The sequence below is a fragment of the Brachyhypopomus gauderio genome, chromosome 4, assembly GCF_052324685.1.
Source record: "Brachyhypopomus gauderio isolate BG-103 chromosome 4, BGAUD_0.2, whole genome shotgun sequence".
Classification (NCBI taxonomy): domain Eukaryota; kingdom Metazoa; phylum Chordata; class Actinopteri; order Gymnotiformes; family Hypopomidae; genus Brachyhypopomus; species Brachyhypopomus gauderio.
In genome coordinates this window covers 16,059,363-16,086,241 of record NC_135214.1, presented here as the reverse complement: position 1 = coordinate 16,086,241, position 26,879 = coordinate 16,059,363, and the positions used below count along the sequence as shown (strand labels likewise).

Here is a 26,879-nt window from a genome sequence, read left to right as displayed (position 1 = left end):
GCACATCCGGTATATGGTAGATGAAGGTCTCTGCTTCCAGCAGGGATATGTTGGTAAACGTGACACCTAAGTGTCAGAAGAGATATTCGTAGTGTTTTCTCTAGATACAGAGATACATGTATGTATATTTCTTAGAAATTCTGTAAGTGATGCTTCAATGCCATAATCGATCACTACATCATTTACTACAAATTCTTTCCTTTTCTTTATGGGGTTTAGATACTACAGCCACATTCTGCAAAATATAAATATTAGAACATCCCAGAGAGGCAGTCAGACCTGTTTGATAATAAACATTTTCTGACACAGGTATGAAAGTATGAATTGTAACAAACTGCAAATTGAACGGAACTCACTTTTGATATGGAGTGAAAGGGCTAAGACGATAGCTGTGCATTCCAAAAGCAGTTTTCCAACCATGCTCATGCGGTAACGCTGTAGACTCCACGTCAGCTGTATGGCACCCCCTCGTCCTTGCTAGCTGCTTAGCGTTTACGCTGCATTACAAAGAAGGAGTTAGGAGAGGCACAGTGCCTCTCAATGGGAGGATGTGTTTGGTTTGTCGTGGCACGTTGTTATTCTGTGTCACAGTCGGGGGTGTTGAGTCTGAAGATGTGTCACAAAGACGCTATTAATGTGACAAAAGGTCAATCATGTTCTGCCTCCAACTGGACAGATTAAGACATTGCAGAGGGGAAGTATCTAATTACACATATACAGATACACACACACACACACACACACACACACAGGAAATACATTCCTGCTGCAGGCATGCACACACATACCCAAAAAGCATACACATTATAATGTTTGAGTTCAATGTTTTGCATGTATGTTAATTAAACACACACACACACACACACACACGCACACACATTGTCTTTCCCACTAGGTCTGAAATTGCTATTGTTACTAAAAATGTACTAATAAGGACACGTTACAAATTGCTGCCTCTCTCTAAAGTGGCAAATGTTTTCTTGTGTAAAACTCATCTGTGACCTTTTTCCTTTAACCTGACAGCTTAGTACTATCAGAGGAAATAATCAGCTTCCTGTTTCAACAGTAAATAGTGGTCTAGTTCTAAAGATTTATCAGAGTAAAGGCTCAGACACCACTGCCCTGCAGTTGTGTTATATTTGTTTTTTTTTATTTGATCATATATTATTCACCTTCCATAGATAATATTCGATGTAACATAACATCAGCTGAAAAATTATGTTCTTATGAAGCTATATCAAAATTCTTGGTCATTTGTTCCCTGCGTGCCATGTCTATGATGCCTGCCTAAATGTGTCACACTACACAAATTCAGCATTAGTCTTCACTTCTCTTGTCACGGCCTTACAAACAGCACCATCTGAATCCCCAATTGTATGAGGACAGTTCAGTTTAGTGGTTTTTCTGTTATTTTAGCACTAATATGGTAAGAGGAAACTATTGCATTCTTACATGCTTTCGAAGACTGAAAAAGTTTACTTCCTGATCTTGAACTAAGTTATCCTCTTTCTCTGCCTTGCTTGCTAGTGCCAAAAACACATCCCATTATTCCAGCAGATATACAGACACCCAGATCCTCTATTTACACATTTAGCATCTATCTCTGGGCATTAAGGTGCCTTGTAAAATGAGGAATGATGCTATTTTAGGGCCTTTATTATCACTGAATATGAAAATGTGGTGCTAAAACCAGCTATGCACTAGAAACCTAGCATCTGTTAAAGGTGAAGAGGAGCAGCTTTGTTTAGAACCTTCAGGAAAACGTTTACTGCAAAAAAATTTGAATAAGAGCTAATAAAATTAGAAATGAATCTGGAAAAGAAACGATAGCATGCACAAGGCATGTAGCACCATTACACGTGTGTGAGACATGCATCTAAGAGACATGCAAACCACAGAACACAGGAAATAGAATGAAACAAGCACACTCTTGTTTGACCTGTCTATCTCTCTCTCTGTCTCTCTTTCTCTCTCTCAACTTCTTTAGTGGCTATCTAGTTATGAAAGGAGGTGAGTGGACTGTTCAGCTGCCTGGTTTTTCACTGTAGTGTCTGAAGAATCCTCAAATTCACACTACTGTCCTCGAAGGATACGGATTATGGGAAACCTCTCATGCTGCCACAGAAGGTGGGTGCCCAAAGAACCTCGCTCACTTAAAAAAGTAGGAACCTCTATTTTGTTTCTACTTAACAGGGCAGAGCAGAAGCCACAACCACTAGTACACATCATATACGTGAAGTAGAACACTATTATTTGATGTGACAATGTGCCACATATTCTGGACACACTAAAAGCTTTGCCTTTCTAAATGCTATAGTATTTAAACTATGAAATCCCACATTTCTTTATGTGTATTTTATTTCTTTAGGAAAGGATCATCTAAAGAAGATGGTAAGAATCCTTCCCTCTCTTTCTTTCCCTCTCAGTCACTGAGATAAAAGCATATGTCTGAAGTTTTTTGGAGTGTTTTGCACCACAAAGTCTTTCAAATAAGTGGAGCCTCCTAATTGCAGCTCTCGAAGTGACCAGGGTTATACCCAGCCAGGATAATTGCGGGCAAACTGGATTATCTTAACATTTGAGACATTTTTGATAAATGTTTGAATATCACTGCGACAAATTCAAACACTCTGTGCAACGCTAAGCGGCGTATTTGGAGAATCCCATTGCATGTAAAGGCAGAACGTTGTTGATTATTTGGGCAAAAGAATGTCGGCTGTATGTGAAGGCAATGTTAGACTCTCCATTACAGATACTGTATTAACTCATATTAGCTCATATTTGATCAACTCTGGTCTCAACTCTAGTCTATTTTTTTTTGGTCTATTTACTTGAGTGATTCAAACAAAATGAGTTTTAGAGGATTGCCAGTGCATTGATGACTGCTTCATTGAGATTTTAAAGTGAATATTCTTGTTCTTTATACAAAAGTGACTGTCTCTCTCTCTGTCTTTGTCTCTATCTTTCTTGCTTTTTGTCTCAATCTGTTGTTATTGCACTCTGTGTGTGTGTGTGTGTGTGTGTGTGTGTGGCTCTCTCTCTCTGAATGCCTGAATACTGTATGCTGTGTGTGCCTGGGACTGAAATAGAACAGGTAAGGCTCCAAAGAATGCCACAACATTACCATACATTTAAAAAATGCCTGGAATCAGTCTAAATTATTATTAAGGTGTCATCATTATAATTTTAGTAAATTCTGTAATGAAAATATTTGTGCTGTAAATGAATGACTATAGCAAAAATATTATAAAAAATATATGCACCAGCATGATATGTAACAGTAAAATGAAGGAAGTGACGTTCCTTTAATATACACTGAATAAAACAAACACTGTTTACTTAACGGCCATGAAGCATCTGAACTGTGTAGGAAGCTCTAATGGTGACTGTGATCTGCTGCTTTTAGGAAAACATACAAATGAGCAGTGGAAAGATACCTAAGATAAGACCTCATATAGAGCCATGCAATAAACATGCAGTGAACTTCCTTGCTACCAGCAGGTGCCTTGCCTCTCTGCATAGTGCTTGGGCATTTTGTAGAGGGCTCTGTTGTTTATCAGAACGGTTGGAGAGGATTGGATGAATTCAAATAAGCTACACACGCAACACAAGCCTACAGCTGTCAGAAGATTTTTGCATATAAGAAAGTAATAAAAAATTAGGTCTAACATTTGAGAACAGGAAGTGACACTTAATGTTAAGGTATTAGTGCATGGCTGTTCTCGTTTTTAATACCAATGTCAAGATTAATTAATAGCATGCTTGAAATCTTGTGCGAAACATCATCTCTGATGATAAAAAATAGTGAGAATTCAGCAGGAAACATAATTTCTTTTTATCTTCAAGTGTAAATGTAATTTCAATCGACTGTACAGTCCCCAATTGCTACAACAGATAAAGTAGAGTTCAAGTCGACCTTGTAGATGTACATTTAGAGTGTATGCCCATCGGCCATGCCCTGTCTCCATTAGCTGTCCATAGCTCTTTTTTTTTTTGGGGGGGGGGGGGGGGGGGGGGGGGGGGGCTTGATTTGCATTCACTTTTAAAGCAAGTTATGGTGAATTTTATTTTTCATACCCAAGTGCTTTACATAAAACACAAGGCCTTCAGAGCATTTAGTGAATTATACAGTAAGAAAACTTTGAGGACATCTTGTAACTTACTAAAATGCCAGTAAAGCTTCGACTGTAGTGTTAAAGCCTGTCAGACATGGAAGTATGGACAGCACTGTCTAGGAGTTCTGATAGATATCACTACTAACATTGAGAAAGCTAAAAATATCATCATCTTCTGGCTATCTTAACCATTCAGGCAGTGGCGGACTTATCAATTTGGGGGCTCAAGGCGAATTTAGCTAGGGGGCCCATCAACATTAATAAGCGAGAAATAAGTTAGCTAGTCAGGGGGCCCCTACAGTGGGCTGCAGTGGGTTGGGCCCAAGGCAATTGACTAGCAATGCCTCTATGCAAAGACCGCCTCTGCATTCAGGAAGCTTCTCTATACAGAGGCAGTCCTCCTTTCCTGTCAGTTATTTTGTGTGCATAAAAAGCAGATAGATGTTCAGCATATCATGGTATTCAGCATATCATGTCTATGGTGGGAGGGGCTTGGAAGAAACGTTTGAAAGGTTTGGGTCTACCGGGTTGGTTAAGTCAGGTGGAAAGTAGCAAGGGCATTAAGTTGAAAAATATAGTTATATAGTTTTGTTTTCGTTTTTTATTAATGATTTATTATTCCTATTTATATATTTCTATTTTTTCATTTATGACATTTAACAGTTGCTCTGAACCCAACAAAACTTACAAAAGTGCTTTGTCATCATGTGTCCAGTACAATAGATAGTCCAAGATACAGTACCACTGAACGAAGATACTGCTAGATACAGGAGTAAATGCTGAAAGGATTTACTAGAAGGAATGTGTAACACTTTGGGCGCTGCTGAGCGAGAAGACGGACATAATCGCTGAGGAGAGCGAGATTTATTAAAGGGGAATCCAAACTCGGTGTCGTAAAGGCAGGCATGGGTCAAACCAGAAAGAGAACCTGAACAAGAACATAACCCACACGAAGCGACATACTAAACAGAACTCATAGACAAACCGTAACACTGAAACACGAACGTACAAGGGGCAGAATCACAGAACAACTTGAACAAAGGCGAATACATACAACAATGAACCGCGACGTAGGCCTACACAGGGTTGCCAACTCTCACGCATTGAGCGTGAGACACACGCATTTGACCGTTTTCACACGCTCTCACGCCACACTTCCGATATCTCACACCGAAAAAAAAATTCAGTTTATTTACCTCTGATCCACATATATGATTCAATGAGTTACTAGTTCGCTCTGGCGCCAACGACCGGCGATCGACAGATCGCGATATAACACTTAATTTGTGTCCATTTTAAGTTCGCTACGTTACGTTAGAGAGGGCTGTGTTAAAAATACAAGGAGGGACTAGGAAACACACATGGCTAACAAAACAAAACATACATCGTAACAGAATTACAAAATTAGCATGAATACCAATACCAAACAGGATTAAGTACTTTCATAAGTGCAGGATTAGGGGTCATCTAAAACACTTCACAATTAGAATCTCCAGTCTGCATTTGAAGATAGTAAGTGACTTCGCTGCTCAGACCACCAGTGGAGGGACATTTATTTCACCATGTGAGAGCAGGACAGATAAGAGTCCAGATGCTTGTCTTCCGTGAGACACGAAGGATGGTGTTTCAAGGCGGTGTCATACTGAAAGTGACAGAGAGAGAGAGAGAGAGAGAGAGAGAGAGAGAGAGAGAGAGAGAACTTGTGGTACGGATGAGGTTTTGACCATTGTCATCGTGGAGGGAGGGGCTGGTTCATTTGGGGCTTTGTAGTTGAGCATCCCAATTTTTAAATGATGTGAGCAGCTGTTGGATGCCGGCCAAGGTAAGGCTGCAGTGGAATTGGAATATCATGCATGAACATGCATGAAAGGGTTGAATACTTTACAAGTTGCAAAGGAGAAACCTGCGTGTCCTAGTCAGATTTGAATGATAACTGGTCATCCAAATACAATATATTTCACATGTATTTCTATGTCACTCTTTTTATGCCAGTTTTATTGTTGAGCAATTCTCTACATATTCATTCAGGCATTTTGTCTCTTGTCTATTCAACTCATAATTTCATACTTAACTTCATATTTAATTAATTAATTGTACTGTTTTGGTAGAACTGATGCAAGTTCACAAGATTGTAAATCCAGGAAATCCACAAAATCAACCCTCTAAAACTCTGAAATGTATTTCTACAAGTAGGATAAAATGATATGTAATTTCAAAAATAATTCAGACCTTAATAATATGGTAACCATTTGGAGCCTATTTTCAAGATGTATAGTACCATAACCAATATAACCAATGTCTTTTGCAACTATGTCACCAGACCAAACCATTTCCTCTGGTCTGTCTAGCATAGTTCTATAGTTATAAGAAAGCCAAACAAAGTGAATATCATTTGTTGCAAATACAGTATGTTGCTGTTATAAAATGCTGTGTAAAGCCTACTTAGTAAATTTAAAGGCATTCATCTTTTGTTGCCGGATTTTTTTCCCCCAAAACTTTCCTTTTTGTGTAGACTTATTAAAGTAGTGCAGTGTTTAAATTAAAAAGTGAAAACCAAAACAATCATCTGGAATTGGTTGTCTAGGTTAGGTTTGCAAGTTCAGAAGAAAGCAAGTTTATTATTGATATAGTGTAAGCAGTGAAAGCCCTTCACAATCTCCTGACTGTACCTGTGTTTTAAATCTTATTCAGATCTTATTTCTCTTGTACACAGGCGCCATCTAAGGACGATGTTCTCTACGCCTCCATTGACCATGGAGACAAAAAGACAACAAAACCTTTAAGAGACTCTGAGGACAATGACTGTGATTATGCCATAGTCAGACTCCCGTGTGTGACACATGACAGCCCTGAGAATAACGAGGACATAGCAGATGACTATGTGCTCATGAGCTGAGATTAAAGCTACACTGCATAAAATAATGAAAATATGATTATTTGATATATTTATGGACTAGTGCAATTTCCTAAATACGTGCAAGTATGCATACACATATCACAACCCCTGCCTGCCCAAACACACACACACACACACACACACACACACTCTCTCTCTCTCTCGCTCTCTCCTTTCTCCTCTTTCTCTCTTGACTGAATCTGGTTTCAAATCCTGGATGTGTAACCACTGCTAGTTAACTCACCGGGTATTACAACACCTAGGGTTCCTGGATAAGGGGGGTGGTGGGTATATTGACAGTGTTCTGAAAGTTCTGGATTTGAAAATCTGTGAACACCTAGATGACATATTAATTTACTCACGTAAATTAACTACTATTGATTCAAAACTAAATTTGTATTCCGTATCCAGAATTAATAACTTCAGTTCTATTATGTTATTTTTTAATCAGGATTTAAAAATATTTGCATCTAATTTATATTGCAGAATCTTCATGCGCACTGCATATAACTGGTTTGTTTTCACCTCTCTATTTTACATTTTTGTCAAAGAGATATATTAGTACTAAAACATATGTCCATTTGATATTATGCCATTTCGTCATTAAGTGTTTATGTGCTGTTAATTTTTGTGGCCAAAATTGTGTCAAAAATGCCATTGCTTTTCTACTGCAAATTGAATGTATCCCATCCATATACTTTTTTTTCAGGAATAAAAATATTTAAGTATTATGTTAATTATGTTATATTGTCAGTAAATATTAAGTAATTTCTAAATAACTACATTCAGTATATTTTCTCAAACTCTGCCCCATGTTAGGCCTCCATTTGTTAAAATAATTTAATGATTTACCACTAGATGGAGACACACTTCTGGAAAATCATGTATATCGCCATAATGAAAAAAACTCAACAAAAAAAAAGAAAAAAACTCAAGAGTGCGACGTCTAAAATTAGTTATATCAGTTAACTATGATTCTGGGGAATCCCAAATTAATCATATTCAAAGTCATGTTCTGGTTTCATTGACCTCTTTGCCGAATGTTGGTCAGAGTGGTATCTGACAGCATATCTTGAGCTATTCTTTCCTATGACAGAGAAATAGATATGATCACATCCAACTTTCCATTCTGATTCATTTATAAGCAAAGGGAAGATTGTAACCTGTGTTTTAAACACACTTGAAGCTTTATTTATACTGTAAATATTTGCATTGTGTTATCCACTGGTATATTCTAAGATTAAAACTATGTCAGTGTAAATTTGACAATTTTAATCCAATGAGTCTTGATGTTTATCTAATAATAATTTGTGCAGTGTACTCCCTAAGGAAGAGAACATTATTTATGTTTTGAGTTTATTCTTTCTTTATTTTTTTGTTACTATTTTTCAACAGAAGCTAATTTATTTACAGTGTATGCTTGCTCAAAGACTCAAAGAACAGACGGCATATATGACTTCTTCATAGCTAAAGGAGAAAGGACATCACATGGGATCCTCTTATGCAAAAACAGGAAATAACAATATCCTCAATCTTTAAAAAAAAATAACCCATGAAGGCTACTCACTAATTAATCATCACTAAGAGCCACACATCGTATTTTGATTTATGAACACAAAAAAAAAATACAATAAAAAAATAAATAAAAATATATGGTATTATAGATATTTTCAGTTCTGTACAAAACATGAAACATATTTGCTACACTCCAAAAACCAGAAAGCAAGGAAAGATAAAGAAACTACAATAATTGTCAATTCGAAAAGCAAAACAGACTCAGTTAGAGTCTAACATCTGTTACAGAACCCATCCTAGATTCTGTACAATTTCACTTGGTAACTAACTGGAGTAGCACATGGCCCACATGACTAAAGTCCCATACTTTTCTTTGTGATTCTTTGATTTATGTGGAGAAAGGTGTTAAATCGCATATGAGCCATCGGCTATTTCAGTCCAACATCCAGTGAAAATCAAGGCTTAATAAACCTGTATGGCCTTCACACCGTGCTGGTGGTAAGCTGAGCAGATTCTTCTGACGTCTGGACATGGCTGGAGCCACATGGGCTGCCCTGGACACTTCTCATGGTGCATAGAGAGAAAGCTACTGTCTTCTACCCACATCGAATCCTTTCCATTCCTCCTCTTGCTCACACACTTCATTTGCATTTTTCTAATTAGTGTTTGTCTGGTGGAGGCTGCAGCTTTCGAAGGGGGTTTTATTCGATTTTGTTCCCAAAAGACAAAATCTATGCACATGCACACTTTCATACACAGGGTAGGTGGGCAGGGACAGGTGTGCAATTGTCATATGTCTCACTGTAATATGCACTGCATGGGACTCATGCAGATGACATCAGATTTTATCAAAATTGTTCAGATTTACCTGTGTACCTGTGGCTGTGTGTGTTTCAAGCATTAAAAAGCTCAGCAGAGGAGTTGTAAATGGAATTCACTCTTTGCACATAACTGGCATAGGGTTCCACTTCTTCTGGATCAAGGGGCTAAACAAAAACATTTATCAATGACAACTCTTTGCCTCTCGTATACATTAAAAATGATCAAATTAAACAATTAATTGATTGAATATTGTTAATTCAAGCAGTTAATTGCTATTGAATAAATAATAACATTATCAGAAAATTTGTATTTTACCTGCGGAAGTTTTTCTTCAATTGGTCCAGAGCTTTTGGATTCGCAGCAAACCTTTCTAAATATACTGTGAGTCAAACGAGATATTACATTATTAATAATGCAAACAAAAACCTTCAAAACCATGATGCAAACCCTGGTCTTTTAAGGGTCAGGTATCAAAGATATAACACTATTATTTGAATATACATTATCAAGCAACAGCAAGACGTAGCTCATAATTTTCCTTGATTGGTATCAAAGAAAACTATGAACTACATAACTACAAAAAAGAAGTCATGAAGACTACAAACAACAGTGTCTACAAATTCTTTGTTGCTTCTTGCATTTGTGACAGTTCTTATGCAATTTAAATCACTATTTGCATAAACATATGACAGTTCAAGTATGCATACAGTACAAGAATCAACACAACCCTATCCAGAATTTGTCCTTGAGAAGAATATTACCTTAACTGTAAGAGTCTTTCTCGCATGAGGTAAACGACAGTCAAAAGAGTCACAGTGAAGCATGTGACACAAACAGCCAAGAGAATGAATGGCCATGTAACTGCTAAGAGAGCAGATATAAGCAATAAACATTACATTACCCAAACAAAGCTGAAAATGATCTCTTAGAAAAAACAAGCGACTCTGTAAACATACATAAACGTAGACTGTGTTATTCAGAACTACAAAAACATTTGAAGTGACTTGAATAGAGTTCTCTGGATTTCACAGAAATTTCACAAGAAACTAAATCATCTTGAAAAATGTGATTCTCTTTGTAGTCATTTAATATCTGCTTGCTATCTGTTATTTCAACTAAAGACAGTCCCATATGTGATTTAGAAAATTTGAAGTGCCTACTTCTCTTCAGGTCGGTGGGATGTTTTTTATCCACTGTCTGGTTGGGGTGGCCGAATGAGACCACACAGAATATGTCCTCGCTTGAATAGTTTTGAGGCAGGCGCAACTCGGTCATCACTGTGAAAAGGCCCCCTTTAGACTTTACTGAACTGTTGCTGTTGATTGTGGAGTTCCACTTGGTCTCCCAGTGGATGGAAGCAGCAGGTTTTCCATCAGCAGCCTCACAGAATGCAACACTGTGGTCCTGCTTCCTGACAAACCAGGTGGTCATGCGTGGCTGGACTGGTGGCAGAAGAAGAAGACGAATTTCAGCAAGTCAAATATGATTTGCCTGGTCAGGGTGCATAGTCGAATCTAACGGTCAAATCAGGTCTGCTGCTAAAAAATGTTCTAGTTATGAGTAGTTGATATGAAAACTAAGGCCACTGTTAATGGAAATCCTCTGTGGTAGCACTGTCACATGTACTGGCTCTGACCTTTGCTACAGATTTGAACATTTGCTCTGTGATGGACTGACACCCTGACTAGAGATGAGGAAAGACCTCATGGTGCCTGTTATGCTAATATGCTAATTATGCTAATTGTTTTTATTTGCTTGTGCGAAGCATTCTAATTTACTTAATGTGTAGCCCCATGTAGCTTGCTGTTTGTTCCTTCAGTATTCAGTATGTAAGCGGCCCCATGCCTGATTTCTTACCCCTTGCAGAGACAGTAATTCTTGTAATGTGGCTTCCTGCATGATAGGACATCTCACAGGTGTAATTTCCTTCATCTTTGAGGGAAAAATCTGGGATGGTCAGGTAGGAGTATTCACTTCTGTCCTGTCCCAACTTCTTCCCATCTTTACAAGTGTCATATTCCGTCTCATTTTCAGCTGCGGTGATACGACAGTTCTTGTCTTGCAGGCTAATGTTCCAGATGACATAGAACACATCTTTCCATTCTATCTTTGATTCGGTGCACAGCAACGTGACATTGGCGCCAATTTCAAAGTTCTCATTCTTGATATCTACAAGATGTAAAATAATCACATGAAATAATTCAGCCTACTATTCAAATAGTAAAAAAAATTGAGGAATTATGAGCAACGACACTTCCCTCACAGTCTCTTTTAAAAAGCCTTTTAAATAGCAAATGCAAACTGCGATTCTGACCAGTTGTCAAATTTATCTTTTTTCATATGAAGACTACTATGGTTAAGTGACATTTTTTGTTTTCCTTCCTTTCTTTTTTTAAATATGTGTGTGTGACGTTTCCTTCGGCACCCGACTGGTCTTATCAGTTGGGGCAAATGTATAACAGGAAATGTGTAACTTCCTCAAGTGAACAGTAAAATAAAACATTTGGTTTGAACTGACATTTAAAAAGTCATATTCATGGCTGTATACTGAACAGTAGGGAACTATACTTCACAGTGGGGCATTACACTGCACAATGGTGAACATTTCTCAAACATGTAATACACCTAATTGCTCACTTTTCTTCATTCATTCACTTCTAAAAAGGCTTTAATTATAAGAGTTGACCTGGCAAGTCTCAAAGCAGTGCAGATGGTTGTTGGAAAATTTGTTGTTTTATTTCATTAGTTTACCTCCAATGTATATATCTGCAGAAGCTCGCCTGTGTGGTGTGGTTTTGTTAACATCCAGAGATGCTCTGGAATCTGTTCCTGAAAGTCAACAGTCCAGAGTGTTAGTTACAGGTTAATAGTACTGTGTCAATTTTTCTTCATTAGGTATATGATGTAAGTGCAAAGCAGTTTTGACAGAATAATCTATAGGTGAGAAGTATGCGGTTATTCATTTGGTTAATATTAGTTATAGAATATTTACATTGTTTGATATGTTATCTCTGTCATTTTGTTAGTAGACCCGTTCTAGGCATTTGCAAGTACTAGGATATACTGTTACCATGGGAACAAAAGCTTATTTCGCCAGGGACACAAAGCAGTGATAGATGCAAGTTAAACAGAGGACATGGCAGAGGGTGGGGTGACCCACAATCATTAAAAAGGAAGTAAAAATAAGGAATGTAAAAATAATAATAGGTGATTGCAGACAGCTGGCCAGTGTTTATAATGTGTGTGAAGCAAAGTTGGCCAACATGTGGGGTTATTATGTATGCTAATCTCCAGAACCAATATAGCTAGGTTACCTTTGCAAACCTAAATGCGGAGTTAATGCATACACACACACAGTGGCAAAAACTCCAACACAAAATGACGCGGAAAAAAACTCAACGCGCAAAATGAAACTAACCGGGAACACTCGGTAGAAAAGGCTAAACAAAAACAACGCGGAAGACTCAACGCGTAAAACGAATCTCAGGACGTCCGGGAAAGACTGACAGCAGGCAAACGCCGCGACAAAACAAAACACTTCACAAAAATAAAAGATAAACTGATAGGAAATAAAAAGCTTGGGGAAAACTTGAGATAGGCCAGAGAGTGGCGCAGGAGATAAATACTCGAATAAGTAAGAGAACAAGAGAGAGGGAGAGAAAAAATAAGGTGGCGAGACACCTTTAACTTAAGAATGCAACAAGAGACTGAGAGACAAGAGAAAGGGCTGAGAACGTACCGGCATAACCAAAACGAATCAGCAATGATCCGTCTCCAAAAGCTTCCTTAAGAAGCCATGGCAACAGGTGAGACGGATCATTGCTGATTGCGTTGATGTAGTCTAGGGCTGACTCGGGTGCCCCTAGTGGAGGTAGATGGTGTGACATCCGAGCCAGCCCTGACACTACAACCTGGCAGAGGCTGAGGGGTTTTGGGCTGGCATCGAGTTAGTGTTCTTATGCTTTAAAACATCTGTCATTTAATCCAAGGAAACTATAGCACAGCAGCTAACAGTTGTTCTGAGAAGAAATGTACTGAAATTGTCTAAAACTGAAACTACTGAATTTTTTGTTCTCATGCGCCTGTCAGTGTATAGTGCAGCTAACATTAGCTACTGTTCATTGTCATGTACCCTATTTTAAAACAGCTAGTTAGCACATTCATTAATTAACACGAGTCGTCAAAATTATAACTAGGTTACTGATAAATAATATTGTTAGAGGACGAGCTTACAGATGTGTATAATATCATGTTTGTATCTCTCATACTCAATACGCTCGATTTCATGCCAGAATAAATAGAAACACTACAGAGCTGTTGTGACAGAAATTATTGATTAGATCATGTTTAGTTATTATAAGAGATCATTATAAACTTTATGATTTAAGTACATGTCATTTGATTAGACAATAATGAAGTAGTGTGTTTCAGTGTAATCATGTACTTATGCTTAGTTCATATTATGTGTGTGTGCTATACTGTGACCCAGGTTAAGGGGAGTGCAAAGGGTAAGAGCACTCTGTTAACTGGTAGTCACTAGGCTACTATACTTGGGTCATTTTGTTTTCTCTGCATTCAACTGATACATCAGTTGCTATCAAGTTACTGTCAAGTTAGTTTAGTCCAAAGTTCAAATCAATCAATCAATCAATCAAATTTTATTTATATAGCGCTTTTTACAACAGTTGTTGTCACAAAGCAGCTTTACAAGTGCCGAGTCCTAGCCCCCAGTGAGCAAGCCAAGGGCGACAGTGGCAAGGAAAAACTCCCTAGTTTGTCCCCATGTTCCATGGCATCAAAATCAAGGACTTTATTGTCAAAGAAGCAGCCATTCAAGTAGCTGAGTGCCTGGATTTGGGACATTTGTGGAAACTGCTGTGCCACGACTAACTGGTGTTGTACAAAAGGAAACAATCATTTTGTGCACATGCCCAGAAGATGGATCAAGATCTGAGAAACCGTTTGGCTGTGACACTAACAGACAGTGTATCACATATACAAACATTATGACAACCAAAATGTCGTCTCATTTCCATGTTCCACTGTGGTTAGTTTAAGGTTGTATGTTTTAAACTATTGTTTCCAGTTTCATGCTCACACCTTAGGGTGGCCTCAAAACACACAAACAAACAACAATGAAAACAACCCCGGCGACTCCCCCAGAGAATCCCCCCAGAGCGGAAGAAGCATCGTCATGGCAGCTGATCTTCAAAAGTTGCCAGATACATACACGTGCACACAGCCACATATCACACAGGTGGGGAAACCAATCATTCTAGTGCGCGGTGCACTACCAGTAAACCTCACTGATATTTTTCCTTCCATTGTGGGCAACGTGTGCCAACAGGTGGCCGCGATGTTCAGAGCAACTGTAAATCATTTCTTAAAATTCAAGCTGCAGAGCACGGGCAGATTCACATGCTGCTGTCACTGCAATGCACAGTAATTTCAATGTAACACTTAACAAGTTAAACCCAATCACATGAGCAAGCACAATAATGCAAAAGGAGTATTATCTCTCTTTTTGGTTTTCAATAAAAAGAATTATGCTTAACCCTGTCTGGCCTCTAATTCTTGAGGAATCAAAAACCAAATTTCTTTGTTGTTAAAAAAAATCTCAGCTTTTTCATTCCTGTGAACTCTGTCAGGTGGCGATACCTGGGCCAAAGATGTATGAAAAGACGACAAAAGCAAAGAGGACAATGAGCTTACCCAATGTGAGATTTCCTGTAGTACACACTGCCAGGAGATATACAGCGCTCAGTATCCACTCTCTCTCCATGACTTATATACCAATATATGAACAGCTGAATTCTTTTTTTCTTGCTCTTCCCTTTCTTCCGTTTTTGTCAGTACTTTAACGGCACAAAGTTAGCGCTATATACATGGCCTGTGTTTCACCACAGAATCTGTGCTACACTTCAAAGCATTTGTCGTGACGTGGGTCTTCATGCTACATAAATGTCGTTCTCTCTCGTTCTTGCCTCCTGCTGTAGAGGTTGACAAGACAGAACCTGAACTCAAAACCTGAAGAGTTTTACAGACTCACTGTGGAGCAAGAGCATCCAATGGCTTTTCTCAGTGGCTCTTCAAGTCCTCCTGCTTTTTCCCTTCATCATCGCTGTGACGTGCCTCTGGTCCACCCCCCCCCTTTGATCTTTCATGACATGTCAACTTCCTGCACCATGAACTACTACTGTCACCCAAGCACATTTTCCAAATTTTTATGTTCCACTATCTCTCTCCCACTCTATTTTTCTCTCTCCAACAGTCTCTCCATCTGTCTTTTTGTCTAAATGCATCTCTATGCAGAACCCTCACAACTGATTAACTATATGTAACTTTCAGAAAAAGCAGATTCGTAAATTGTTTGAAAATGCCATCTTTACTAACTTTTTTAGTAAATGTAACCCGGGCAGTTCATGTCAAGGGAATACCCCTGACTTCAAACACTCTTTCACATCAACTCTCAAATCATGTCAGCACTATTTGGAGAGTTTTCTTATCCCCAGCAGTTTTAAAATAAACACTATTTTTGAAACAATTATGCAATTATTATTTCATTTCTGATGCTACTGTATTACAGTGATTATTTATTAAAACACCTTCTTACTAATTGACAGGGTTTTTGTGCTGTGTACTGTGTGATATAACTGATGTGCATATAGTCTTAGTGGTATGTTTGGGTGTAATTGTCTGTAGATTTGTACATTTTTTCAATTGTCCAGGAATGATACCAACAAAAACATTTTGAGCTTTGGTGAAAATCGTATAAATGGCCACTCAAATGAAGAGGGTCTGTACCAGCCAATCAGAAACACAGCTGCTACTCACTGAGGTGGTCTCAGTCTTCAGCCTGCTAGCTTAATGAAATGTGTATTTGTTTATAGTTGGTATGAAAATGTGAAACAGCACCGCTATGTATCATTTATTTATGTATTTTAGCTACATGAAGTATGAGAGGATGAGAGGCGATCATCATACTCGTTTGTCATAATACTGGGAGATGCTTTATTTGCCAGTACGTTGGGTCTGGCCAATAAGAGAAAATGAACATGAGAAGAAGAAGATATGTTAAATCGCATTGTGCAAAGTATATCTGATTCTGATCACTTCTTCTGTCTGTTTATTTTTTGTTGTTTGTTTTTTTTTTTTTTTGCGTGTGTGCTTCTTTCACCCCCACCCCAACTGGGAATTGTCACGGTGAGGCGGCCCCCTACCGGCCGCCTCTGTCCACAGCGGCTGTGTTGTTGTTGTCTTGAGATGCATCCAATTGCACAGCCGGAGAGCCAACTGCAGTTCTAGACCTGCAGTTTTAGACCTGCAGTTCTAGACGTGCTGTAGTTTTAGACATGCGCCACCTAGCGGCTCGGAATGTAGCTAACGACAGCCAACTGCAGTTCTAGACCAGCAGTTCCAATGCATGCGGTAGGCTCAGGGGCTTGTATATTGTAATAATCCATTGTATAAAGAGTTTATTTGTTAAATATGCCCATTGATTCTCAATTGTTTTAGCCAAATCTCTAACATTTGACAAGTTTTAAACGATAATGTACACCACATTTTGTATTTAAATAGAAGTAGTACGCCTCATTTTCCCTGTTCTTTTAGAGAGTTTTGATAAATTTTGTCATTTACACACACAGCTTGTCTCCTGAAGATATTTTATTTTTAATTAAACTACTGGATTACTGGCATAGGCTATTTTGTATTAAAAATCAGCAAAAATTGCATAATGTCAGGATGCTTTCAGTGAGTAAGCATACGTTTCCAGAATGTTAGGAGTGATTTATTTTACTCGTATACCTTCATTGGCATGCAACTAGCAAATATTATGTGATACTTGGGGTTTTTCGCTCACACGCCACACATCCGATTTCTCACGCCGAAAAAAAAAATCTAGTTTATTTACCTCTGATCCATATCTATGATTCAATGAGTTACCAGTTCGCTCTGGCGCAAACACTGATCGATCGCAATATAATACTTAATTTGTGTCCATTTTACGTTCGCCACCCCCCCGGCAACAATTTACGTTCGCAGGACTAGCATTTCTCTCATAAAGGTAGCCAGAACTAACGAACTAAGACACACTAACGCTAGCCAGATTCATCCTTCATGACATAAACATTACGATAACACAAAAATGACCTTCAGACCGATTATATTTACATTTATGGCATTTAGCAGACTAAATATATGTATATCATATATTAATATGCTCAATTGTATCAATATTCAGAACATAGTCTGGGTTCTTAGGGGTTAATAATGATGGGGAAATGCTACTTTAGCTTGCTTACTACTTTTAATATTAATAGTAGCGTAGTAAGTGCAAATTTCCTTCCTTTAAGTTGTTTCAAATTTAATCAAAGTAGCTACTAAGTAGCCATAAAGGTAGCCAGAACTAACGAACCAAGACACACTAACGCTTGCCAGATTCATCCTTCATGACATAAACATTACGATAACCCAAAAATGACCTTCAGACATTATCATATATTATTATTGCTTATAAATATCATTCTTCCATCTGCTCCCGCGACATACTAAAACACTATCTGGATATTACGTTACATACATCTAAAACTAAGGCACGTCTAGAACTGCAGGTCTAAAACTGCAGGTCTAAAACTGCGGTTGGCTCTCCGAGTGTGCAATTGGATGATGTAGTCTTGTGACGTCGTGTACGCCCCTCAGGTGGGCGGAGCCCGTGATCCGTTCCCACCTGATGGTCGTTTGTCTGTCTATATATGCCTTGTCTTTGTACCAGTTGACCGCTGGTCATTATATCCTTAATTCGGATCTATTGCACGGGTTTTAGGTTTGCACACTTTATATTAAACCACCCTTTTTCCCTGAGACTTGGCGTGATCGCTTCCTTTTTGTTGCTCACACCTGCCCGTCACAGAATGACCAGCCACCCTTCGGAAGCCGCCGAGTCTCTTTTTCTTTCTCCTTCGTTCGTGGTCATGTCTCGTGGTAAGTGCTTGTCTACGTGGTGTTTTGTTTGTTGTTGAAGAGCCCTGCCGTGCTGAAACGTTGTGTGTGTGTGCAGCACGGCGGTGACCAGGGCGGTTACACGTTACTTCGTGTTGTGTGATTACACGTGTGTGTAGGTGTGTGTGAGTGAACGGACGTATGGATCGGTGTGCGTCGCTCGCGTGTGTTACTCATTGAATGTTTTATGTGTGACGCGGTCGCCGCTCGTCACGGTCGCCTCGCTCCCCCGTGTGTCTAGTGTTTGATGTGGGGAGCGACTGCGGACTCGAGCGGCGCGTCACCATTGTTTGTTTGAGTAGAGCGCGCATGTGTGGGATCCTGTCCGTTTGCCGTTTTGCACCGTTTGTTTTGTCTAGTCCTTGCGTGTTTGTTTTGTCCTAGCGTGTTGCGTGATTTTGTTTTGTTTTATGTAATTCCACGCATGCTCCTCCCCCTGAATGTGTGTTTGGGGGTGGACCGGCTGTGGTCCCGTGCCACGGGGTGTGGTACGGAGGGCGTCGCTCCCAAGGGAGGCCCTGAGCAGGGTAGTGCGCGTGAGTGTTTTGTGTATGTGTGCGTGTGTGTATGTCATGTGTTGCAGGTTGCTCCTGGTGGTGAATAGCGGCCCTCCTGGACCTTGTGGGATCTCCTAAGTAGGCAGGAGCCCCCTTATGTGATGGGGTGACGGGAGCCCGGTCTTAAAGAGCCCCCCCTGGAGGGTGAGGGCTCCCCGGATGTATGGGGACCTGAGGGCTCCTGTCTGAAGAGCTCCTGCTGAAGACAGAGGTCCCCCCTCATGCTCGGCGGTACCAAGAGGTCTTGGGGTGTAGCCGGCCCACATAGGGAAGGAGTGTTTCCCCCCTGGAACCTCCGGTGGGGTGGAGGAGTCCACCTTGCTATGTACTCCCCCGTGAGGGGCGGTCTCCCTGGCCGGTTAGGGTTGCCCAGGGTCGAGGTGCGCCGAGATGAGAGGTAGGTCCAGGAGGTGGTTAGGACCGTGCCCCAGGGAGTAGCCTGCACGCACGCACACTTTTGTGGGGCTCTCTGGCTAAACGCCGGTTAGGGCGTGAGGGCCCTGTGACCGACCGGGGCGTGGTTTTGTCTTGTTGACGGCCCGGTCGGTCCAGGGTCCCGCCCAGGGAGGTGAGCTGACTAATGTTATGTGTTTTGTGTTTCAGCTCGTGGACTGCAGGAGGTGTGTCCCTGCCTGTCCTTGCCTTCCTGCCCCTTCGTGTTGTTGTGCAGCCGCTGTGTGCCACACACCCAGTGGAGGGGAGTGCGGCTTGGTGGGGGGGTCTGTCACGGTGAGGCGGCCCCCTACCGGCCGCCTCTGTCCACAGCGGCTGTGTTGTTGTTGTCTTGTGACGTCGTGTACGCCCCTCAGGTGGGCGGAGCCCGTGATCCATTCCCACCTGATGGTCGTTTGTCTGTCTATATATGCCTTGTCTTTGTACCAGTTGACCGCTGGTCATTATATCCTTAATTCGGATCTATTGCACGGGTTTTAGGTTTGCACACTTTATATTAAACCACCCTTTTTCCCTGAGACTTGGCGTGATCGCTTCCTTTTTGTTGCTCACACCTGCCCGTCACAGGAATTATGTACAGTATGAGAAATTGTGTCATGATGCCTGTCCAAATGGTTCATATATAGGTTAACACTGTGGCTCACCACTATGAAAATTACAGCGCTATAGATGTGTAATGAGGTATTTTTTAATGACAAGCTTATTTTGTGCATTTGGTTTTGCATGTTGTCGGATTTGTGGAGCAAGAGAAACATGTTGTTTGTACTCACCATGCAGTGCCAAGAACAAAAGACATGATCTCAGACTAAGAAACCTTTTTTAAGATAACACAGTTGCTCACAACACACAGATTCTGTATGACAGGATTCTCAATCTAATCTAATCTAATCTAATAATAATAATAATAATAATAAGCATTAATAAGATATTTAATGTTTGTTAATTTAATGGATATCAGTGTAGTTATTAAAATAATCAAGTATGAAAAACAAATTCATAAAGAATTTAATCCAGTTAAAAAAAAATGTATTCTTCTTTGATCTTCTTTATGATGAAAGTTGCAGTGGACATAACGATCCTGAATTTGCGAACAAAAATTTATGCTTGAGAATTTACATCAGGCCCCCATCATGGTTCTTGAGAGAATGACTGAACTCCCCAAGGTCACTGCGGCTGTTGGGGGGATGGTGCTCCATCCTGACTATATTCCCTTTCACAGTGTTGGCAGCTTTTAATGTTTGTTCACCAATGAACTGAATTTGACCTATGGGTGTCTGTGATCTATGGGTGTCTGTGATCTATGGGTGTCTGTGATCTATGGGTGTTTGTGACCTATGAATGTCTGTGATCTATGCATGTCTGTGACCTATGGGTGTCTGTGATCTATGGGTGTCTGTGACCTATGGATGTCTGGGATCTATGGGTGTCTGTGACCTATGGGTGTCTGTGATCTATGGGTGTCTGTGACCTATGGATGTCTGGGATCTATGGGTGTCTGTGACCTATGGGTGTCTGTGATTTATGAGTGTCTGTGACCTACGGGTGTCTGATATCACTTGCTATGTAATACTGCTTCAGTCTTTTCTGATATTTATGATATGGGGTAGACCTGTAGTTGTTATAACCCTGTGAGCATGTTTGCGTGTTATATATGTACACTTATGCATGTGTGCGCCCGTGTGTGGTGTGTGCATGTGTGGTCTTCTCGAAAGCATATCCAGTAAACAAGATAGCAGCTACAGCAGATATTTATATTTCCTGTCTTATTCCTTTTCATTTAAGTCATTCATTTCATATAATAACCATGCTACAGTCAAATTTATTTGGAATTTCTTTGGCATGCCTTATAAGGATCAGGTGCAATATGTAGTCATATGATTTGGGACTCAATTTGGAAGTTGTCGTTTGTAATGCAACAATATTTGATTCATTAATATGTAGTAATATATTAATGCAGTAATGATTAACCCAGCACTGTGAATAAAGTGTTCTATGGTAGACTAGTAAAAAACATCCTTAACTTTATGAAATTTTAGTATTGGCTTATGCAAAAGCTTAATAACATTTGAACATATGAATCTTAAAGAAGAACAAGCTGGTGCTCAAAGCCATTATTGAGCACACTTGCGATTCAAAAAACATCTCAACAAATAAAAGAATTCAAATAAAAATTGGTGCAGGTTTTTTCCTACTTGTATTTGCATCCCTTTTCTGATAGATAACGTGTGTGCAGTCAGGAGGCATGATTGAAAAACCAAGATATGTTTATTCTGCATAGCATCGTAGCATTCATGTGCATTCTGTAACACAATACAGGATGTGGTTAGCAAGGCCCCTCCAAACAGATTTGGATATTAGCATTCAGCAGTAAGAAAAGGTTTGGTGAAAAAAAATGCTGATTCATCTTTTACAGAGAACACAGAGAACATTTTACAGAGAACAATTAAATGTAGTTGACAGTTGCATTGTTTTGTGCTGATGATGGGAAAAAGGCATAGACACTCACATTCACAAGATCAGACCAGTATGAGTCAACTTTTTTGGATTATAATTCAAAAATATTATGACCAATAATAATAAAAAAAAACTTAGAAAAAAAGATTGATGTAAATTGCAGACTTTTTACAGGATGATGTAAAATTAAATGATGTTAAATGAGTGCATAAGCAACATTTCTAAGCCATACTGTATCCACAGTACTTGTTTGTGTGTGTCTTTAGCCTAATAAATTCACTGGAGGTTTCTTTTACAGAGCACATGTACTTCCACAAAAGAGGCCCTGATGCTGCACTTACTCATAAGAGCATAAGAACACCATAGTACAATATGGGTTATTTTGAGAATTCCTTCCCTCCAACATCATGAACACAACAGAACATGAGCTGGCTGGCTCTATTTGAAGAAGTCACAATGTTATTTTAACTGAATGGCTCTGTAATGCTAAATATATTTTAAATATACAGTATAGCACATTTATGCCTATTTTAATATTTGCAGATATTTGAAAAAAACACACAGAATCTATTATAACATAATATATCATAACATGATATGAGCTTCACATGTGCAAACTCCAGTAGCAGTGGTTTCAGTGAGCCCACTGTGGTCTGCTGTGGTGGTCTCACTGATATCTCTTTATTATGATGAGTGTCACTGCAACCACAGGTAGGTTGCTTATTTTAGGTATATTGTAATGTTTACAGTTGCTCAGTTGCTTGCAAAACCCAAAATGGCATGCCCTTCACATGCACAAGATTCATAAAGATAACAGTCCCGTGTTTTTTTGGTTTTTTGCAAGCCCATTGTGGTCTGTTGCCTCATCTGGTCTCTTTTTTTTCAATTTTCTAAGCTTCTTTATCTCCTAGAAACTAGGGCTAGAAACCACAATGTGACTGCACTGTAATCTTATACTGAATCTTATATTTCCTAAAATTGAAGAACATACACCTATGTCATCATCATCATCATCATCATCATCACCATCACCATCATCATCTGTGGAGGACAGGGCTGTACAGCAGAGTACAAGTTTCAACCAGCATGTTAGCACAGGGACAAAAAGAGAGACAAGGGACCCACATTCAGACAGAGACAAGGGTCTCATGCATTTAGACCTCCACATGGGCAGGACACGTGTTCAGACTCCTCTGGAGTGGCATGCATCTGGGGTCATCTAAGGGAACGCACCCCCATGTTTGTTTACCACATCATTGGTGGAACGCGGGGGAGAAACCTGCATCAGCACAGTCAGAGCAGCTTCCCAGAAATGACAGAGCAGGCTGGGGAGTGTTCACGTGTGGAGTGGAGTGGGAGGGGGAGCCAATCTGCTGCTGGAGGATCACAGCACAAAGGTGTGTTCACAACGACCTTCACAGAGGTGGACAGGATGAACATGCCTCTGAGTTTCTCATGAGCTTCAAGCGACTGTTATGTTGAGATAATCTTCTCCCGCTGCGAAGAACGAGATGTTTAGCTTGAGGATAACACACAAATACAAGTACACGCAATGTACACTTGAATAATTTCACTTGACCTTATTAAGTACTTCTGTGGTAAATCTACTAGTGCATTCTGGTATGATAACATTCACATTTACACCCAACACCTACGTGTCCTCACATATACAAGATTGAAAGCAGAAGCCACAAAAAGCACTGCAAGATGAGGACTTGTAGCCTACGGTTGTGGCATTTACAGCAAAACGCAGCGCAAGGTTCACATGATGCATGCGACCGAGGAGACGTGGTAGTTTCAGCCAGGACTGAGATGTGTGGGTGTGTGAGTGAGCAGCACACAGCGCAAGGTGATAACACTCGCTGACCCGCTGCATATGTTGCCTTAGTGAAGTCTGTACAATCTGTATCACAGATGAGCCACCATCATTAAACTTGCATGTGTTCTGAGATCTACACCCAGGATACAATCATTGTACATGTTCCACCTTCCTGTAGTATTTCAGCTAAGGAACAGTTTGATGCCTGACATTTCTATTTAGTTTCTTACTGCAAAATAACACAGATAACAATAATTAGAAGATATTTCACCCAAATACTTTTTTGTAATTTTTTGTCAAAATGTTTATGCAGTGTTGACTATGTGGTTTAGGACACAGTATGGTTATCTGTGCCTTATAAAAAATAACAAAACTACAGCTGACTGCTGTAATTAGGTTAGCCATCTTGAAAACTCATATTACTTTCCTTTCGATGTCGGAATTGTTCAGAAAAGCTATATGGTATGCAGATTATAATAAAATATCTATTCTATTTAACAGCAAATTTCTTTAAAATTTATTTGACATAGATTAGCAATGTCACTTCATGGCAAGTAAATATTAAGACTTGTGTAATTGATGTACAGTATGTACCAAGAGTTTGGGTGAAATAGCTCTGAATACTTGCTAGCTACATGAGTGAAACTCATCAAGACAGCATCAGACACCAGTCATGTCTGGGTTGAACATCATTTTGGCTAAGCGGAACATGGTATGCATGTAGTTTTTTCCTCTAAACTATTCCTGGTCAGATGTCTCTTAGGAAAGACTCTTGAAACAATCTGTTTCCAGGATGTCAGGGATGTGAAACTGAGACGCAGGAAGTACAGCATCCAACCTTAATAATGACATACAGTACTGGCCAAAAGTATTGGCACCCCTGCAATTCTGTCAGATAATACTCAATTTCTTCCAAAAAATGATTGCAATCACAAATGCTTTGGTATCAATATCTTCATTTATTTTGCTTGCAATGAAAAAACAGAAAAGATAATGAAAAAAAAGTCAAATAATTTTGCACAAAACTCCAACAGCCTAATACTTGGTAGTACAACCTGTAAACAAAATAACTGCGAACAACTGCTTCCGGTAACCTTCAATGAGTTTCTTACAATGCTCTGCTGCAATTTTAGACCATTCTTCTTTGGCAAACTGCTCCAGGTCCCTGAGATTTGAAGGGTGCCTTCTCCAAACTGCCATTTTGAGATCTCTCCAGGTGTTCTATGGGATTTAGGTCTGTACTCATTGCTGGCCACTTTAGAAGTCTCCAGTGCTTTCTCTCAAACCATTTTCTAGTGCTTTTTGAAGTGTGTTTTGGGTCATTGTCCTGCTGGAAGACCCATGACCTCTGAGGGAGACCCAGCTTTCTCACACTGGGCCCTACATTATGCTGCAAAATTTGTCTTCAGACTTCATAATGTCATGCACACGGTCAAGCAGTCCAGTGCCAGAGGCAGCAAACCAACCCCAAAACATCAGGAAACCTCCGCCATGTTTGACTGTACAAACTGTATTCTTTTCTTTGAAGGCCTAGTTGTTTTTCCTGTAAAATCTAAGTTTTCCCAAAAAGCTCTACTTTTGGCTCTACTTTTCTTCCAAAACGTTTTTGGCTTTCTCAGGTAAGTTTTGGCAAAGTTCAGCCTGGCTTTTTTATGTCTCTGGGTCAGAAGTAGGGTCTTCCTGGGTATCCTACCATGGAGTCCCTTTTCATTCAGATGCCGACGGATAGTATGGGTTGACACTGTTGTACCTTCAGGGCAGCTTGAACTTGTTTGGATGTTAGTCAAGGTTGTTTATCCACCATCCACACAATCTTTCGTTGAAATCTCTTGTCAATTTTTCTTTTCCGTTGTTATGTCCCGGTCTAGGCTACGGGGTATAACAGCAATGTTATACATCTAGGGAGGTTAGCCACAGTGCCATGGGCTTTAAACTTCTTGATGACACTGCGCACGGTAGACACAGGAACATTCAGGTCTTTGGAGGTGGACTTGTAGCCTTGAGATTGCCCATGCTTCCTCACAATTTTGCTTCTCAAGTCCTCAGACAGTTCTTTGGTCTTCTTTCTTTTCTCCATGCTCAATGTGGTGCACACAAGGACACAGGACAGAGGTTGAGTCAACTTTAATCCATTTTAACTGGCTGCAAGTGTGATTTAGTTATTGCCACCACCTGTTATGTGCCACAGGTAAGTAACAGGTGCTGTTAATTACACAAATTAGAGAAGCATCACACGGTTTTTCAAAGGGGGTGCCAATACTTTTGTCCACCCCCTTTTTTATATTTAGTGTGGAATTATATCCAATTTGGCTTTTTGACCATTCTTTGTGTGGTTTTCCATTGAAGACAAATCATATTCTGGGAGAAATGGAGCATTATCTGACAGAATATCTGGGGTGCCAATAATTTTGGTCAGCACTGTATGCGCAAACGATGCACAAGAGAGACTGCTTTTTTATTAATAATATTCTCCATATTCTCCTGTCTATCCTGCTGAAAATATTCACACTGAAACAAGATATAAGACTTACACGGGCAATCTTTACATTATATTCCGTGGATGTGCTTATCTTGTGTACATGACATTGTGATGCACTGCAGTTTGAATAGAACATTTGGTCCGTGTACTGTAAGGATGCTCTGAATGGCTCCTGAATGTCAAACCTAAAAACACAGAGACTGAACAATACTGAGCAGAGCACCTATTTTTCCTTTACAACAGGCTAATGCACAATTCATATTGCCATAAGAAAAGCTTAGTAATGTTGAGTCTAATCACTGAACATATTACTACAGAGTCCCACGACATGAATCTTCTAATCACTGGAGAGATTACTCGGGTTACAATAGTAGTTCTGAAGCTACAACGCCCTTGCTGCGATATTTCTGTACGTGGGTGCATGCCTTTTATCTCTGCCATTTGTGGGCTTGTGGAAACAGTATACGGGCTGAAAGAGTTTTCATTGTCTTTTAATGTTTTTTATTACATTTCCGATGACTGCCAACTGATACGTGAACTGGGTTTATGAGTCTCAGAATTACTCATCATGCTCAGTTTCTAAAACATTTTAATTCCAAAACTGTACATAAAATATAAATAATGGTAAGAATTTGAACGGACTAACGGACAACAGGCTTTTAATTGCAGAAATTAAAAAGCCCGAAATCATGTCAAAAACGAATTGCTGTGAGACAAAAATTTTATTCAACGCCACACCAGTTGGATTTAAACACTGCCCTCTGGTGGT

General features: G+C 39.7%; 1 protein-coding gene and 1 long non-coding RNA gene across 4 annotated transcripts; one reads left to right on the top strand and one right to left on the bottom strand.

Moving 5' to 3' along the window:
- The first annotated feature begins 1,918 nt into the window (after positions 1-1,918).
- On the top strand, positions 1,919-7,748 carry LOC143512381 (uncharacterized). Its single transcript, XR_013130452.1, has 3 exons — positions 1,919-2,127; positions 2,369-2,391; positions 6,829-7,748. It is a non-coding gene; the product is annotated as an uncharacterized LOC143512381 (long non-coding RNA).
- Positions 7,749-8,232: 484 nt separating this feature from the next.
- Positions 8,233-15,417, bottom strand: LOC143512380 (cell surface glycoprotein CD200 receptor 1). 3 transcript variants are annotated; one of them, XM_077002618.1, is made up of 7 exons: positions 15,061-15,417; positions 12,100-12,177; positions 11,206-11,517; positions 10,509-10,790; positions 10,110-10,209; positions 9,664-9,727; positions 8,233-9,512 (listed from the first exon to the last, which is right to left on the bottom strand). In XM_077002618.1, exons 1-7 carry the CDS (start codon positions 15,128-15,130, stop codon positions 9,420-9,422), a joined length of 999 nt encoding a protein of 332 aa, XP_076858733.1. In that variant the 5' UTR covers positions 15,131-15,417; the 3' UTR covers positions 8,233-9,419. The 3 variants fall into 3 exon arrangements, with proteins under 3 accessions (XP_076858733.1, XP_076858735.1, XP_076858732.1); XM_077002617.1 differs by having other exon boundaries at positions 8,235-9,512; positions 10,110-10,212; XM_077002620.1 differs by lacking the exon at positions 12,100-12,177 and having other exon boundaries at positions 8,234-9,512; positions 10,110-10,212.
- Positions 15,418-26,879: the final 11,462 nt, after the last annotated feature.

What these genes read in the sequence shown, in the direction of transcription:
- LOC143512380 (XM_077002617.1), bottom strand. Translation starts at nt 15,130, where the DNA reads ATGGAGAGAGAGTGGATACTGAGCGCTGTATATCTCCTGGCAGTGTGT. An exon ending in TGCAGATATATACATTGGAG is followed by an intron (nt 11,518 to 12,099) that starts GTAAACTAATGA and finishes TACATCTTGTAG; the next exon opens with ATATCAAGAATGAGAACTTT. An exon ending in AATTACTGTCTCTGCAAGGG is followed by an intron (nt 10,791 to 11,205) that starts GTAAGAAATCAG and finishes TTCTGCCACCAG; the next exon opens with TCCAGCCACGCATGACCACC.